The sequence below is a fragment of the Aquila chrysaetos genome, chromosome 6, assembly GCF_900496995.4.
Source record: "Aquila chrysaetos chrysaetos chromosome 6, bAquChr1.4, whole genome shotgun sequence".
In the NCBI taxonomy this organism is placed as follows: Eukaryota; Metazoa; Chordata; class Aves; order Accipitriformes; family Accipitridae; genus Aquila; species Aquila chrysaetos.
Genome location: NC_044009.1, coordinates 17359796 through 17378098, shown reverse-complemented (window position 1 = coordinate 17378098; position 18303 = coordinate 17359796). Strand labels below are relative to the sequence as shown.

The 18303-nt window shown below is 36.4% G+C and overlaps 1 protein-coding gene across 1 annotated transcript in view; it reads right to left on the bottom strand.

Moving 5' to 3' along the window:
* Nucleotides 1-29: 29 nt before the first annotated feature.
* Nucleotides 30-18303, bottom strand: part of FAM171B (family with sequence similarity 171 member B) — a 39311-nt gene continuing 21037 nt past the window's right edge. The window contains exons 2-8 of the mRNA XM_030019024.2: nucleotides 16166-16399; nucleotides 15353-15445; nucleotides 14903-15061; nucleotides 12867-13034; nucleotides 8927-9043; nucleotides 7995-8118; nucleotides 30-7729 (exon numbers count right to left, since the gene is read on the bottom strand). Coding sequence (XP_029874884.1) covers nucleotides 6394-7729; nucleotides 7995-8118; nucleotides 8927-9043; nucleotides 12867-13034; nucleotides 14903-15061; nucleotides 15353-15445; nucleotides 16166-16399 — 2231 coding nt within the window. The 3' untranslated portion in view covers nucleotides 30-6393. The remainder of the gene's footprint in view (nucleotides 7730-7994; nucleotides 8119-8926; nucleotides 9044-12866; nucleotides 13035-14902; nucleotides 15062-15352; nucleotides 15446-16165; nucleotides 16400-18303) is intronic.

The following is an 18303-nucleotide window of genomic DNA, read 5'->3' as shown; positions in this document are numbered from 1 at the left end:
ACATTCAAATAAAAGTTAAGGCACTGATGTCTTTTTAAAACTTTTATTATATTGCATAAGCTATAACATTTTACAAATCTTAGTTACATTTTCAGCAACAGATACACTGATACTGTAGTAAATACAGAGATGAAAAGACACCTCTGACAACATATAAAAAGGTAGAAATACTTAAAACCAGGATGCTGAATATCAAGAATGTTTTACATAAACAATATCCACACTAGAGTGTTTTTGAAAACGACTGCCAAGGTAATGAAGTGTTTGTTGAATGTAAGGCTCCAACATGCAAGGTGGTGAGCACAGTCAGTTCACCTACCTTTCAGCATCTCAGAGCCAGGCTTTTTATGAACTCCATGCTCTAACGAGCACTAAAAAGTGTCATTCTACACAATAAGATGTAAAATTACTGTTCTAACATGGACTGAAGTGCAACAAGTGCTTCAAAGGAAGTGAATCGGTTAACTGGGGAATAAAGTACCAGTACATTTTGAGGAGGGGGAATATAGGAATGTTCAATAAGTGTTAAACTGACTGAAAAAAAAATTCATTTGGTAAAATAATTTTCAAGCGGAGTGCTAATAATAAAAATGACACAGTTTTCCCCTGCCAGTCTAAAAAAAAAAATCTGAAGCCATTTTTTTTTTGGTAATCAGAACACACTGAATACTGCTTTTCAAAGAAAAAGAAGCTCAAATTAAAGTAATTTAAACCACCTTTCATATAAATTAACACAAATGTAGCTGCCTACTGTTAGAAGTGTGGCACAAATAAGTGCAAACTACTATAAAAGAATGCTCACTTTTAACTCTGTAGGTATAGTACTGTGTTTTGCATTATTCCACTAAAAAAAAAAAAAAGCAGAAGCTTGGGTTATATAAACAATGCAGGTTAGGCTCCAAATGGAGACAAAAATTGGTTCTAGGAAGTAAGAATTGAGTACCTATCTCCACACCCTTTCTGCTTCTACTGGCAAGGAAGGTTAGCAGCTGAAAAAAGGATTTTTATCATTATAATAGTTTTCATATATAAACTTATATTAATTTAATTTTTGAAGTTAAAATCCCAGTTTCATACCTGTAAAACCAGTGACTTCAAGATGCTTACTCTTGACTTATGAAGTTGAATCAGATCCCATATGTGCATTTTTAAAAGATACTAGTGTTCAGATTGCTAAAGATATATTTTTTAAATTTCTTTTCAAACATAAAATACAAAAACCCAGGGTTTACAGCAATTACCATCATCATCAACATGCAGGAGTCAGTATTCCAACATAAAAACCACTAGATCTGCCTTTTAAAATATTATAAAACCTACATAATTGTAAGTATGAATTGAGGTTTTTTTGGCTAACAGAAAAAAAAAACCATAATGTGCTTTTCAGATAGTCAGGTGTCCCACTGATAAAATAAGTCTGATGAAAGAGAAAGGCACTTCAGCAGGCTAATTTTTCTTCAGATTTTCCCAATATGCAGTACTAGACAATGGATGTAGTGTACTGCCTTTTAATTTGCACAGTGTTAGATTAGTAATATTGTTAACCTGTTTCACTTTTTAACTAACGAGAAGAGTTTAGACGGGTGCCTATTCATTTCATCCTCTTTGGTACAAATTACTGCATAAAAACAAAGCAGACAACTAAACATTCCTACATCCTGCATTACTTCTTGTCCATCATCTCTAGCTCTACATTGGTAAATAATGTCCCTAAACATCAAATCAGTTTTGGTTTCAGGTTTGTAAGATACAAGAGTTCTTTTATTTTCTGACAGTTCTATCAAGATTTTTCCTGTTAATCAAAAGGAATTTTTAAGTGATTCCCCCCCCGCCTTTTTTTTAAAAAATTTCTATAATTTGTGGCATTTGGTAACAATCTGAAAGTTACTGTCAATTAGCTTATTCTAGGTAACACAGCCAGATTAATGTGAACACAGCTGCATTCTATTTAGCCTGATCACTTCCCTTATATTTATGATACATCAAAGCACTGACCTAAGCCACATGAATTAATCTGCAGAAGCAAGCCTTGGCTGACTCCATTAACCACCTTATCAAAAGTATGTAAGACCTGGAACTGTATACCCTTCTGCAAGAAGAATACCAACATCATGTATTGCAACCATGGTGGGGAAACTGTCCTGAAGTTTATTAACCACCTTTCACCCTAAGTATATGACAAAATTTGGTGCTCAGTGTTCTGTATCTACCTAATACCTTTCACTTTAAACTCTACTTACATCTACGTGGCTTTTTGCAGAAGCTGACAGGTCAAGAAGCATCTTGTGAAAAACTGAGACATAATTCTTGCAAACATTTGTGTTCTTCAGAAAGAATCAATTCCACCGAAGCACAAATACGTATCAGTTTGGAAACAAGCATCACAAAGAAGCTATATCCTTTCCAATTTTCCCCACTCATTCCCTCTCCTTAGAGGGGGGCTTACTATAAAGGTGCTTCAGGCATGTCCCACTTCTTATTCTCAAGGTAATCAACATCCAGATGCAAATAAGTGAAAACCTTTGAATGTTTCCCTGGCCTTTCCAAAGAGCAGTGTGCCACAAATCCTTGCTGCTTCTTGCATAGATCTAATGTTAGCACTAGCATTTTAACGCTCTGTTAGTGCTGCAATACTGAGCCAACAGAAAAAAAATCTTAAAAAATAAATTCAGGGATTCCTATAAATTCATGTGTGGAAATCATATATATAAATATAGAAAAGCATTAGTTTGACCACAAAGACAAGTTTCATGATAACATTTTGTCTTTTCCACATATGTTACACATCATGTACCGTTATCTCTGGAATTAAAATTTTTAGAACTCAGTATAGTCAAACTCCTTTTTTTAATGATCTAAAACCAAAAAGAATTCTAGTCGCTAATAGGTAATACAGGTTTCCAGTGCATAAATTCCAACATACAGCTGGAACATGAAGAAACCAATAATATATTCTGTAAGTACTGAATATAAATATGAAGTATAATTCTAATAATTTTAAGGTTATATAGAGTTTTTAAAATCCAAGATTTAATGCTCATGATAGGGCCAAGGAAGAATTCCCTGTCATTGTGTGCTTACGGGCATCAGCTGTTTTCATGTAGCATTTATCTTTGCAGATACAACTCCAACAATAATTTCTTTCTACAGAATAGTTTTCTCATATTCTGACACAGAAAACAAGTTCTGTATTTATTTTTAATACAAAACTCGACTTTAGAAAAGCCTTTTCAAGTGTAACCAACAGCATAAGACATTTGTGATAAACGCTAGCAAGTTACACACAGAAAAGTTGGTGTATGGGATCTACAAAGCAAGCAAAGATAGCTGTGGCTTGACTGGCATGGATAGAAACAACAGCTGAAAACAGCCTTGGAAATGGTATTACCAGAACTGCAGCATGTGCACTCCAGAAAAGAATTTAAATACTCCACAAAAAGTCCACACCCTCATTAAACATGGGAGGAGCTACTATTTAGTAGAGATACCAATCCTATATATGACGAGATGCCTATTTTTCAGAAAACTTTGTTCTATCTGTCTTCCTACTACTGAGAAGCCTAGCAGCAAGAAACTCTTGCAAGAAGATCTGTTCCACTCTGACTTGCTTTGTTGGCTAAAAGCTGAAATGCATCATTGATGCACAGCCTTTAAAGGGGCCATTTTGCACTACCATACATGCAGGGTAAAATTGTGACTAATCCAGACAGCCAAAAACTCCTTTAGAATGATGGTACAGAACCAAACTCCTCTCTTTGCTCTTGATCAGCTAGCAGAGCAGACGAGAATCTGTACTACCTAAGTACATTTTTTGGCACTGTTACTTTGAAGTCCCAAAGTTATAACTGATCTTTTCAACATTTCTAATCCTTTTTCTTTGGTGACCAGATACCTAGTCTGATGCAGAACAAGAACACTGGAGTGCAAAACTTCGTTCCTTTGAACTCCCATGAATAAAGCCATTTACAGTAGTCTGTATTTTTTAACAATACAGGTAAGTTTGAGGAATTAGGTCTTTTTGGTATATGCAATGAAAAAATGCATTGAAAAAATCTGCAATATATTTAAGTTACTGTAGGTGAACAAAATTTCAAGTAGAGACATATCAATTTAATATTAACACCTCAAAACCATTAGCTTGTCAGAGATTTTCTGTTATATTCAACAGAATATATAATATTCTCTTTTTGAAAAGGGAGCCATCAGAACTGATGCAACTTAAGAGCAGGGCAATATTAAACCTCAAAAGTCAAAGCAGCTTTCAGAAGAAATGTACATCTATACAAAATATATAAATTGATTCCTACTAACACATATAAGAAAGCAAAGGATGAAAACATCAGTATTTGGGGCTAGAGAGTTAGCCATACACAAAATCCAGTGGAACTGCACATAGGGGAAAAAAATATTATGAAAATGTATTCAGTATAGGAAAACTGAATTACAGTTACCTAAAAAGAGTACCAAAAGCATGCTAATATAACAAGCCGTCTTCACCTCTGAAGTAAATGAATCGTATAATTAAACCAGATTGTTTTGTCCAATTTAATTATAGACTTATTTGCACACCTATCTCAAACTTATTTTGCACTTTCATACTTGTGAACTCAACAAGAACATCATACTTTGTTCATGAAGCAACTGCACACCAGAAGTTGGATTGATGTATTGCTAGTACCATTCTGGTTACCTTGCGTATTCTTCTAGAAACAGGACCAGACAACTGACAATCCCCACATAACAGACATACTTCACAGTAATGTTTCCTGAGTAAATATTCCCAGAAGCCCAGCTGCATAGGATATTTCCCAACTCGAGTGTACTACAGGGCAGACAACCGAATGCACTTCACCCCACAATTCCGATATAGACATTGTATGTTTGGGTCTTGGTACAGAACCTTAACCAAGCTCTAAGGGAAATATTTATAAAGCTTTTTTAGGATGATTTATAATCAAACTGCCAAAGCCAAAATGCTGAAACTTATTTCATCAGAGAAACAGCTTCAAAGCCACAGAAAGACATTCTATATGCTGTATGAAGCACATTAAGGGATGTATCTACTTTTCTGTTAGCCAAAGTTGAAACGATCACTTTGACAAGATGAACATTAAAAATAAAGAATATTCTGATGGCCTTTTCCTTCCTCTATACATATCTTAATTACATTTCATGCATTCATGACTTTTGGTAAATTTAACTCTAAGATGAGTCATAAGTAGTATTTATATGGCATTATAGACCAAATTTTGCAATCTGCTCTCTCATGCTCGTAAAACCCCCCAACTTTTAAAGCCCGTTTAACCCCTCTGTGATGCACAACCTAGACAAAAGCAGCTCAGGCTGGCAAAATGTAGGCACATAAACCTCTGATGATCTTCCATTTTTTTAAAACATAAAATGAAAAGCAAAAGTACCCAACTTTCCTGCTGAAGGAAACTATTTCAAAGGCATAATTTGTCTAAACTTGCACACTGGGCCAAACTTATAAATATGCAGCGATTCAAGACTATGTTGTGGAGCACAACTGGCCCAACAGCATGCAGAAGAGAAGACTGTAACTGACAATGAAGCCAAAACAAGACACTGGGATCAGTAGCAGCAGCAGCTTCGAATGCTACCAGAACCAGTCCTTTTCTGCTGGATGTGGACACTTCATCACAGATGTCAGTCTTCAACGTCCACAGTTCGTAACAAAGCAGATTAAAACAAAGCAAATGGGCAACATCTTAAGACAGCGGGGACCACAAACTGCAGCAGCCACAGAGCTTGTACACTGTCCCCCTCTGCCACTGCTTTTATGGAACGGCAAACTTTTGCACATGGATGGGCACAAAGGGAGGGCAGTAATGCTATAGAGCTCTACTGATAAATCCAACAGAGCTCATCTGCTGGTGTCATGGGACTAACTCATGAAACATTTTACATTATACAAAGAAGTAGTAACAGATCCCTAGAAAAGTTCACGTATAAAATACTGTACAGATGGTCACATTGATTAGGAACAAGGCTGAGGAATGGCTTTAAACTAGTCTACCAATGCATTAGCAACAAGTACAAAAAAACTGAAACATGTGCCTACATTTCTCACTGCGCATTCCCAGAGGTGTGTCCAAGAATGACAGGCTAATTAAAATGTGGGCCTTCCCTACACTGCCAGCAAAACTAGGAACTGGAAAATTTTAATAGTAGCATTTCCCTGTTTTCAATTCACATTGAATATCAATTGCCTGGTTGAAGTTTAGTAACTCAAATCTGTATATTAAAAAAATGTAACTTTTCTTGATACTAGAAAACAACCTTTCCCTTGTAAACCCAGCACTGCAGAATTACAGAAGTAGCCAAGAGATCAATAACCAGCAGGGAGAGCAACAAGACAAAGCACATTGTGTTTTAATTTATAGGAATAAGTGGCCTCTCCTCCCTCTTCTTCCAGATACTGGTTTTGCTATCTCTTCTCGTGATAGACGGTCTATCCCTTTTTTTAGCAGAAGGGATACCAGATTCGTGACTTCCTGATACAGTTTTTCTTCTTAGACCTTCTTCATCATGCTGTTCTACGACTGGCCTGTTCCCTCCATCCAAAATATGCCTCACAGCCTGGTCCTCTGGAGTGCAAACAGTGGTCCCACTTTCACTGCTACTTAGATCCAGATCTTCCAAGTAAAGGATCTTAGAATGCGGCATATTTTTTATGAAAGTTTTCTCTCTCTCCAGTTTCCTACTAGGATGATGCTCATTCATGTCCACACCAGAGTCCAGACTGGTATCATTACTCTCTGTTTTTCTGCCCTTTTTCAGATCTATGAAAGAATGCCTCACTTGAGCGATCGGCTTTCCATCCAGGGATACAAACCATGCTCGAGGGTGCGGAGATGGTTTTCCTTTAGAGAGTTCCAATAGTGTTTGTTCTGAAATACCTTGAAGTTCAGATGAAAATGGAGTCATTACAACCGCTTCATTCAATGTCCCAGGAACAGAGACAGATTCCAGTAAGCTATTAGTGTACCGGCCCCAGTTTGATGTTTGAGAAGGTAAGCCCTCTTCACTATCTAATGTACTGTTTTCATCTCTGCAGACAGAAGGCTGTGGATGAGAGTGCACTGGCATTTTCGGTAACGTTTGCATGTAACTGTCACGATTCATGGGTTCCATCATGGGGCCATATACTAACTGCCCTTTTCTTGGCAAAGTTGCTGATTTTGCAGGATGCAATTGTTCTGGGGAGTGGAAAAGGTCAGAGGTTTGAAGAATAGCAATAGGTTGATTGTAAAGATGCATTAGATGTTCTGGGATATGGGAAAGCCCATACATCTCCTCTTTCAGTGAAAGGTACCTGTTTTGGTCTTGAATGTCCCTAGGAGCCTGGGAAATAGTAGTGTTACTATGTTTCGGCGGCTGTAAATGCCTAATTCCAGCATTAGGCTCCAATGAATGGGCTGAATTTCTTGACTGACCAGTCTGACATGATGACTGATAAGAAACATCCTCTGTGTAGATTTTAAAATTGTCTCGTGATTTTCCCTCTTCTGTGTCTGTGGACATCCTTCTTTGAGGGCTGTATGAAGAAATCTTCGGTGTATATAACTGTGACTTATCCTCCAACTGTAAAGACCCTTTGACAGCATTGACGTGATTTATGTGAGTTGTTGACGTTGTCTGGTCTTTTTTTATGACCTCCAGCCTAGTTGTATTTTTTTCCTTCTTTTGCGTCCGACCACATTTATCCCTATGCAAAAGAGATGCAAGGTGACTGTAGAGCATACTAGGAAATAATAGACTGTTGACTACCAGAGCTGAAGACTAGATTTTGGTTAGGAAGTTGCAGTGTAATGTGACATCACAAACTTAAAATGAAGTTCTGTAATAACTGTAATTTTTGAAGAAATACTAGGCTACACATTATAGTTTAGCTAAGGAAACAAGTCTTAACTTCAAGAGACTATTTTATCAACCTTAAATTCCATTCATGCTGAGCCTCTCTTTTTGCTTACCTGCAGTAACAAAGAAGAACAGAAAAAAATCCAATGATAATGACAACAGTACCTCCCAGTATGGCCGTAAGGAAGACTGTGTGATAGGCTGTTATGTCCTTGGAAACCGCACTAATAATGGATTCTAGATTGTCAAACAAAACCAGACAAGAATTAGTTCTCAAAAACAAATTATTCCACTTGATATGCAGAGCTGTAGCTAATAAATTAAACTGTACTTTTCCAGTGATTTTGTGTTCCTATGGCACTATATTCATCCTTCCCTTTTCACCTTGCTATTTCAGCAAACTAGAAAATAAACAAACAGTGGTTACAATATAATGGATCTTCAAAGGTTCATCTCAAGTACTAAAGCCTTACCATGACATCTACTCAATTCCAGCCAAAGTACACTTGAATTAGTTGTCCAAACTGACCTAGAAACACAGTCTACATTTTCTATTTAGTGCTTCTATCACAAAGTGCTATCTGTCTTTAAATTTTGACATCATATTTCTCCAATAAGAATCCCTTCATATGAATTTGCAAAACATGCAACAAGTCTACATAAAACAGAATCCACTCGGACCGTTTTACCCAAGACTAATTTTCTTCTTGTATTTCCTCCTGTCATACATCATCCTCACCAGTAAGGGATACAGTCCTGCTGATTTTTAGATCTCCATAGTCACAGTTCCCTTGCAGGCTTCTTCCAAACGATGGAGACAATATAAATATACAAGTTCAAATACAGTCTGGACTTTTCCCCCTATAGCATTTGAAGTTCTAGGAAATCGTTATATGCACAAAGGCATTCAAACAAAAGTTTTCTAACTGTTGAAATTGCATGTCTTTTCTCCCTTTCTGTTGTTAAATAAAGCAATCAAACTCACAGCCTTAGATACATTGTTACTCAGGTTGCTCAGTAATTTCTTTGCCAGTCATTGCAATACCTCTTGTTCCAGGCAGTGGAGCTGCTATCCAGTAGCCTAAGTGTTGAGCAGTATATGTCCATACTAATTGACCATCTGCTTCCTTTACCATTCCTAGCCCACGGCTTACCCAAGCACCTGAAAAAAAAAACCAGACAAAATATTGCACATACGACACAGGATTCTTCTTTATCTCAAACCATTAGCAATTAAGCTATTACCAAAAATATACAAGGTCACAAGAACAACTGAAACTTCTGACCTATATACTAGTTATTACACAGCTTTCACTAAACATGCAAACTTTCTTTCTTGACAATTTCATTTCAAATATACCTGTGTGGACATTTACTTTGAAACAAAGCATCAAAATTACTTACCAAATTTAATATAATTCATTTTCTATTAACAAATGTTTTTCAAAGATATGCACACAAATAATTTGAAAAATCCTATTATATGAGCTTAAGCATGTATGAAGGCCAAGACAAAAAAAAAAAAAACAAAAAACTACTAAGGAGCAGGTAATCTAAGCATATGAATACAAGTTTAATATTAGCTAGCAGCACTTAGTGGCAAAGCATTATTGTAGCATAATAAGATACAATAGGATAAACAGTGTCTTGAATGTTTCTCTCCTTCTCCCTACCCCAAGGCAGTAACAGTTCAGTTAGCCCAAGGAAGGTCTATTGTGAGGACACAGATTCCACACCATCTGTTTGGCAACACAAAGGACAGGTATTATGGTATGCCAGCTTCTACAATTAATAAAGCATGCAGTAGAAGGGACAGAATTCTACTTAATGCACTTGAACACATTTATTGTGGACCATCTGTGAAATTCTACGGACAGAAAACAACCTCATATAAACAACCTTGTGTTTTCAAACTGCAAATACTGAGAAGGAGAGAGAACCACCAGCTTTTTTTTTTTAAAACAACAATAACCAAAGCATGCAAAAAGTATAATTCACTTATAATTCACTAATAAAGCCCTACAATTTCAATTTTTCTCCAGGACACTTCTTTCACCAAAGCAAAAGGAAATATCAACCAGACAGGAGGTAAAGATGAGAACTCACACGTGCCACAATGTGCGCGTGCACAGACACACACACGCACGAAGTATCATTTGGCAGTAAAACTTGCAGCCTTCTCCTGGTACTTGTGATGGCTGGCAGAGGGGAATAGCAGCAGCAACCAGCCACCTAGAACCCTGAAAGACGTGGTTACTCAGTTACCTGGAAAACCTCTTGTCCAGACTCAGGAGCAAAACCAGCCAGAAGAATCTTCCATCCCTAACTCTCAAATTAGAGGCAACAAAAACAGATCCTCAAATTCTCTGTCCTGTCAACTCTAAGGCAAGATATCACTATAAGGCAAAACTATTGTTTTACAAGTATAGAGGGTGGGTTACTTACAGGCAGATAAAAACCAACACAAACCACCACATATAAAAGGCAAAAAAAAATTCTAGGTCTCCAGAAGTTCTATCTTGACTGAACAAATCTGTAAGAAGCTATATAATCTCTGCTGTCCTCTTCAGTAAATTACATCTCCCCCCAATATACTCCATAGAACATAGTACATATTAAGAAAAACATGAAAACGTGATTTATAAGTAAGCACATATTCTCTATGACTTACTGCAAACCAAACAGAAGGATATGATTCTCAATTTAATGTTGCAATGCAAGCTTTTTTTTTTTTTTTTAAATTCTATTAAAATCCATAAAGTACTTTTGGTACTAATGAGGAAAAATATTTAGTAAGAAGGAAGCCAAGTTCAATATACATCAACAAATTCTGCATTTACAGCAGCTGGAATATAATTACAAAAGCTCATTTTCCAGGAACAGTCTCAGTACTATTACACTTTGAGTAACACCAGGGAACACTGCATGAGCAGACATGTAAAAGCAGTTTCTATCTTCTTCCTGGCATGTATGGATCAGTCTACACAATATCAAACACAGACCTGTTCCCTTACTGCTATCAATACTGACACGGAAGTTCTGATTACCATTATGACGTATTCCCCAAGGACTTGAGAGTTTAAAAGTGTGTGTCGACATCTTGCTGGGGACAACCCGCATGCAACATCTTTGGATGCCAGAGTCTCCTTATTCAGTGCAGTGGTAGCTCACCATTCAGCTCAGATGGGGGCCTGCTGCTACTTATGGACCCTCGTGAATGCTTGCTGGAGAGCCTATGCGTTCAGCTGTCCTCAGTTACCAGAACCTTGACTAAGGAACGCCTTGCTGTTACTCAGTTACCGTAGAAAAGAGTCATTTTGCACATGTCAGATCAAAGGTAAAAATAAAAGAAACGTATCTAAGAATTAACATCCAGAGCAGTGAATACAGTTGCAATTTTGACTGTAGGGAAGAGATGAGGAAGTGGAAGAAAAAGTAGAAGTTGAGTTATGCACAAAAAGTCTCTATGCTTGTCCACAGTCCTCCTTGTCCTCTCTCAGCAAGCAGCAGTGAAGGCTCCACGCGAACACTACACCTCAGTGAGCACCCATCACAAACAATTTACCTTTACAGAATCTCTATCAGAGTACACCCCATCTGACAGGACAAAAACCAACAGTTTTAATAGTTTTTACTGGGTCAGCATACCACACTCCTGCTCTTGCTCTACGCCCAAGGCCAACATGCCTAAGTAGGCATGTTGAGTAGGCCCCTCAACACCCACATACACACCTTACACTGGTTTATACTCTAGCCTGACCCTGTGCCCAGCTGCTCTAGCTCTGTCAACTTTTTGGTTTAGTACCATTGTTGACCTAGTTTTCTGTTTAGTGAGTTAAAACAGTTCAGCATAGGTACAGATGAGCACAGGAGCTGGCAAAAGTGGCAGTGGCAGCAAGAAATCAAACCCCTTTGTGCTATTTTACCATGTCAGACTAAAACCCTTCCTTTGATGAAGAATGTTAACCCTTATCACTGGTTACCCTTCTGAAATCTTCTAGGTGTATAGACAGACTTAATCTTCTATGCCAAAACTTATTCTATTCACTCTTTTCCCAAGAGACAACCTAGCCAATTTTTTATTAGCATATTCTTCATTCAAATTAATGTTCTTTGGTTGTTCTTCATTAAGATGATCAGTTTGTTTCTTGAACATGTAAACAATGCTTTGTTGGAGTTGGTGTCCTCTCCTGTACTTTCAACAGCTGAATAACAGCTTTTTGCCTTAATAAGGAGTAAGACGCTTACCTCTTCACTCACATGCGTATTTCAAGACCAAGTGTGATGGAAAGTATAAAGTACAATTTAAGACAATCAGTACACTAATGCACACACGCCTAATACAGGACATCTAAATGGGATAAGTGTATGTAGCTCATTACTCACTCCTGACTAAAATTAGACAGGAAGGGATGACAAAAGGTTTAGAATGTCTAATCCCCAGCCTCCTCTTCCCACATATACTGTAAGAACTATGTTGTTCCCTTTGATAACTCTTATTTCCCCTTCATTTCACTTTCTGAATTGCTTTTGTTAACTGAAGTAATATCTATCCAGGTTTAGTGTCAAAGGACCTTTAGAGCTATACTCTAGGAAAGAAAGCATCCAAGTCTTCAATTCTGATTTGCTTTCTTTTAAGAAGCCATTCACAAAATTACCAGGCTTAAAATTTAACATCACCTAAAACATATGTTCCCTGAATCCTTAGCCTCCTCTGAAAATAAAAATCCATCACACGTAAAATTTGTTCAACAGGAACGCTAATGGATTTTACCAAAGCTTTTTGAACTCATGTATGCAGGGAAATTCCTCTGAACAATTCAAGTTAACCAATCAAAAATAAAAAAGAACCCCTAATAATATTTGTGGCTATTTACCACTACCTCATATATTACGGCAATCACTGTCCCATGACATAGTGTCATGTGCCCAAAACTACACACATATGCTAAAAGGTAGAACAACATATAACTCAGCCCACTTACCAGTTTTCATATCGAATGTCCATGCAGGTATAGCATCTCCTGATTTTACAGTACTTGTGGGAAGAGGAAGTGTAATCTGAATGGGACCATTTACTTTCAGTTCTTTCCCGGTCAAAAGAACGTTTACACATATTGCAGCAAGAGGAGCTAATTCCATGCTTTTGAAACCTGAATGTAAGAAATATCTTCTCTGTAATTTTCCATTCATAGTCTATTTCTTAAAAAAAATATTTAGAATTAAGAATCTATCCTTATTATAACTAAAGGCAAGCCCTCATTCGTATCCAGTTAAACAGTCAGCTGTCACCAACTTGGTCAAATAAAAATAAACACTTCTCTTCTGGACTTTTAAAATCTTGTGATTAAAATAAAAACCAGTCATTTCTACACCAAATCTGTAAAACAGAAACAGACTTTTGACACATAGGTCCAATGCTGACTGTAGAACCAATGATTAGGCAAAACTTGGCTTGGGAGTGGTAGAAGAAGGGTTTTTCCCCTCAGATAATGTGATTACAAAATAGCTAACCTATGTGAAATATAGACAATATAAGAATTTTTGTATAATTGCAATATACATAACATTGAATCAAACTGAAGACTTATGTAAATATATGACTGCTGCATGTCTCCTTAGTTGAACAGTCCTCTTAAACTCTCCTGTAAGGATTAACTTTCTAATTTGGCAGTTATAATCAACTGAATAGTTAATCATGAGGCTTGTCAAAGCACTCAAAGGAAACATTGCATATACAAAGTTTTACAATACAGGCTGAAAGTTTGTTTCCTTTGTTTTCCTTACACTAATTTGCAAATACTTCAGAATGCACAGCATGACAGGATGGTGAAAGAAGCTGAAACAGAATTAGTAAGTACCAGAATAATGTTAAATCTATGCAAGCTGTTAGAAGCTGGTTGTGAGAAAACTCCTGATGCATCAGATATCAATTAGCTTCCACCTGCCTTAAAAGGAAGCCTGTTCCTTTAGGAGTATATGAATAATTTAAAACACATGCCAGACATTGAAAGGAAAACTCAAAGGGGAGAAACACCACTTATTCTCTTATGCTTTAAATGTAAAGAGGTGAAATATAGATAAGAAAGGTTTTAAAATATTTAAGTCAAGATATCAATATATATGATGATTTTAATTCAGTGGAAATCAAAGGAGAGCATGACAAGTTCAAATAAGCCATGTAGTGGCCGCCTCCTGTGCTGCAATGAATTTAAGAGCCTCATCGCTTCAGGTCCACTGGGAATAGTAAGAAAAGAACAAAAGAAACATGGAACTGCACACAGTACAATCTACCAGAGATTACTGTATTTATGCAAATAAAAAAAAAATCTGATAGAATAACAAATACTAAAAGATCCAACTGCATATGAGCAGAGTTATAATGACTCACAAAACCACTTACTGCTTCTCCAGTGAAAAAGATGCACAGAAAACGTGATTACAATTGTCCTCAGCATACTTAGTGACTACTTGGTTTCAAACAGGCTTACACAGATTAACTGTCTGTGAGCCAAACTAGAGCTTCCATACAATCTTTATGCTAGGTGTGAAGCTCCTAGAGCCAACCATTCTAGTAAAAATGCAGAAAACCCCTCAGCTGAAGTCAATTGCTGCAGTTTTACTGATTTCTTTAGGTTCACCTAGTTTACACTCTGGCCATAACCATATTTTTAAGGTGCTTACTAAACCAGTTCCACAGTCTCATGAAATCCTGAACATAACCTATACACATACACACACATATGTGTATAAAAAGCAGACTGAAGGAGTATTTTGGTGTCGTAAGACATGTAATGTTCTCATACTACATGGAACAAGACAAAGAGTGACATCAGTTACTTACCTGATGTGTTCATAGCTTACTCCTATAGAACAAAGCTTTGTGATTTAATGCAACAGAAGCAGGTTCTGGCCCTTTTAATTTAAAGCATATGTTTTTCTGAAACACTGTGCACTCATATGCATTATAATTTGAAGATTTCTTCTTTTAAAAAAATTCTTAAAAAACATATTTACATACCAGATTTATTTAGAAGAATTCCTGTTGTGTAGAGAAAGCTGTCCACTTTCAAAAATTGCTCTGGCACTGTCAGATAGGCTGTAACATTTGTAATATGGTGATTTGTTGGAAGCTTTATTAAAAGTTTTGGAAACTGAACACTTGGTTGAGATTTGGCATCTGTAAAAGAGTAATATTTTGTCTTAGCAATGGTAAAACACACAGTGTTTTTATTACTGTTCAGAAAACCATTTAGCATAACAACTTGGTTTCACCCATTTTCTCCATGGTATGTGTATTTCTACTCTAGCACTTGTCACAGCCACACATACAGCTACACAATTAACTGAAAATCTGGCTTCGAGTAAACAGGTATTATAAGAGTATATGAACACGCCTAATTTTTTTTTGTATGTGTACACATGGTTATCACAAAGTGTTTAGATTATGGTCTGCGTACACTGAACTTACCAGACAGTTTTCCAGTAATTAAGACAGTATCTTCAAACAGCCATATATTAGCTTGACTTTGTGGGAATAATGAAAGCGTCACAGACGAGTATACTGTGGAAAGTGATAATATCTGTTACACTGTGCAACCAAAAAAAATGCTGTTAAGATCTCCAGTTCTGAGGGAATACTGAATAGAGCAGTTAAAAAAAGAGAGTATATAAAGACTGGATAAATAAATTACTCCTGTTGTCCAGAGCAGGAATTTCAGTGGTTAGGCAGGAAGATCTCTGTTGTATGTTTGCTACTGTTTTGTGCCTTCTATGGATAAACAAGCAGCTAGAACTCTTAAGAGTCCATCTCTCTTAAAAGAAGGAAAAAAAAACACCTCATATAACTTTAAGAGCATGCAATAGTGAAACAGGAAAACTTGTGAGGAAACACTGCTGAAAGGAAACTATAACAACAGGTTATACCTGTTATACAGGACTCAAAGCATCAGCACTCCAGGATCACTAAAGACAACATGATTTTTTTGTCAAAACACATTACCAGCCCTTTGCTAAGTCTAGGTAAACAATTTCTCAGAATACACTCATGGTATCACAATATAACCTACTTAAAAAGGGCTATTTTCTGTTTTACAACAATAAGAACTTTGACAAGTCTAATGGATCATTTACCCTTACATCTGCATCGACAGATGCCACCTCCCTTGACTGACTTCATTCAGTCTTTTTCAGTTGACAGTAACTACCCAGACTGCTGAAGAAGAGAGAAATTTAATTACCAACAGATACAGTTTAATAATAGGACTCTAAGATGCTTACGTACTTGGCATTCTCCCAGTCTTCCAAGGCAAAGGTGTTAACATGTAGCCATCCTTGTACGATAGGATAGTTAAGCTTAATCCTAATTTGTAGGGAACTTTTATTAATACTGCTCCATTGTTACCAGTAAGAGTAGAATTTGTCTTCGTGTAGTTAACAAACACTTCTACAACCGCTTGTCGCAGGTACTGATGACTGATGATGTCATTTACTTGAACTTTTAGTGTAAAAACAGATCCTATTAACAGAATGAAAAAACAGGAGGTCATAATACATCATAACTAAGGACCGTAACTTAAATTTGTAAAGAAGTCCTAGAGTTTATGCCTTATCTATTCATCCACTGTACGGTGGATCTCTATCTCAACAGAGGGTAAGATCTGGCCAAAGCGAGGGGTAATCATACAATTGTATACCACACAGAAGAAGGAAGCAAAAAACCTTGAGATGGGGCACAAAGATGCCAAAAAGTGTTTACCAAACTCAGCAAATATAATACCTAACCAGTTAAAAACAAAAAAACCCCAACAAACCAAAATTACAAAGCAATCCTTCCCCTTTTCATTTAATCTTGAACAATGCATCTGGGACAACGTGAGATTCAACGTGCCTTGCAAGTGCTCTGCAATATCACAGTGATAATACAGATGGTCTTGTTATCCAAGCATAACCCTTGGCTTGGGTCACACATTTAAAGAAGCACCTTGAGTTTCTAAAAACATAGAACCTAATGTCTACAGACTGTGGGATAACACATTTATTTTTACATGTGTAAAATTATTATAGAGTAACCAAATGCATCCAGACACTTCAACTGGTTTAATCTATCATCTCCCAACAGATTTACACTTCTGCTCTAGTTTTCACCTTTCTGCATTGCAAATTCTAAATAATATTTGTCTACGTCTAATTAGAGGATCTGACATTCCTTTACAACACCTAGCGTCTTGCAGGGATCATAATTACAGTGACTGAGCAGTATCTTGAAAACAGTAAGTCCACTTGAACAACAGTCTCAAGATACTCTGAATTATGTTCAGTCTCTCTCCCACCTTGACTGTAAATAATCTATCAGGGAGTCTTTTCATAGACAGCAGGTACATAAAAACAGACAGAATTCCATGTTATTTCCATGTGAAATTAAGTTACTATCATTAATTAAAATATCTATGGACCACTGTTAAAAATATTTCAAATAACATCAATTTTCCAGTAGTTTGGTTACAGACATACTACTATTCAACACCACTGCACTACTTCATACCCCAATATTTTCAAATAAATTAATTAGGAACATGCATTTCTATTTAGGTCAAATGTCAGGCTAAGTTTGTTTGAAATTTATCTTCCTAAAATTGTAGTTCAATTTCATTATGTTCTCTCCTCTATAATTGAGATTGACATTGCACCAAGAGATTACTACCATTGACCTTGATTTGAATGAAAAGGCCTTGAAAAGCCGAGTGCAATCCATCAAAAAAACCAGCATGTAGTGAAGACATCCAAGTTAGGCCTCTCTGAAATAAGTATTTATTTAGATCTATTGTATGCATCGAGCATACCATATATTCAAGCAAAAAATGACCTGCACACAACAAAAGCTACACTGGCCTCAATTTTTTACTATTTATCACATACACAGCAAAAACTTACCAGCTGTGCCAGTTTGATTCTCTCCAGTGTTATAGAAAAATCTACATCTTCTTGTGCAATTAATATATGCTTTCAAAAAAAGAAAAAAGATCCCAATTGTACTTAAACATATTTGATTGAATTAAACAGAAAATGAACAATAATCTTGGAACAATGTAATCTGTCTTTTTTTTCTTATGTGTGATATTTCAAGAATAAAATTGCTTTTGAATTGCTGTTGCTAGAGGGTTTTTAAATCACATAATGATTAAAAAAAAAAAATTACGTCATGTAAGCAAATTATGGCTACTAAACAGATCTTCCAGGCATTGATCCAGTTACACATATACAAAACTGGGAAGACAGGTCATTTGCCCTTGGTCAATGACTACTTAAAAGGCTACTAAATAGGGAAAACAGACTGTGTACAATGTTCTGAACCTGTAATCACTTGGAAGCCAGGAGTATCTCGTGAAATGGTATTTAAAATTAAAAAATTAAGTAGTACAA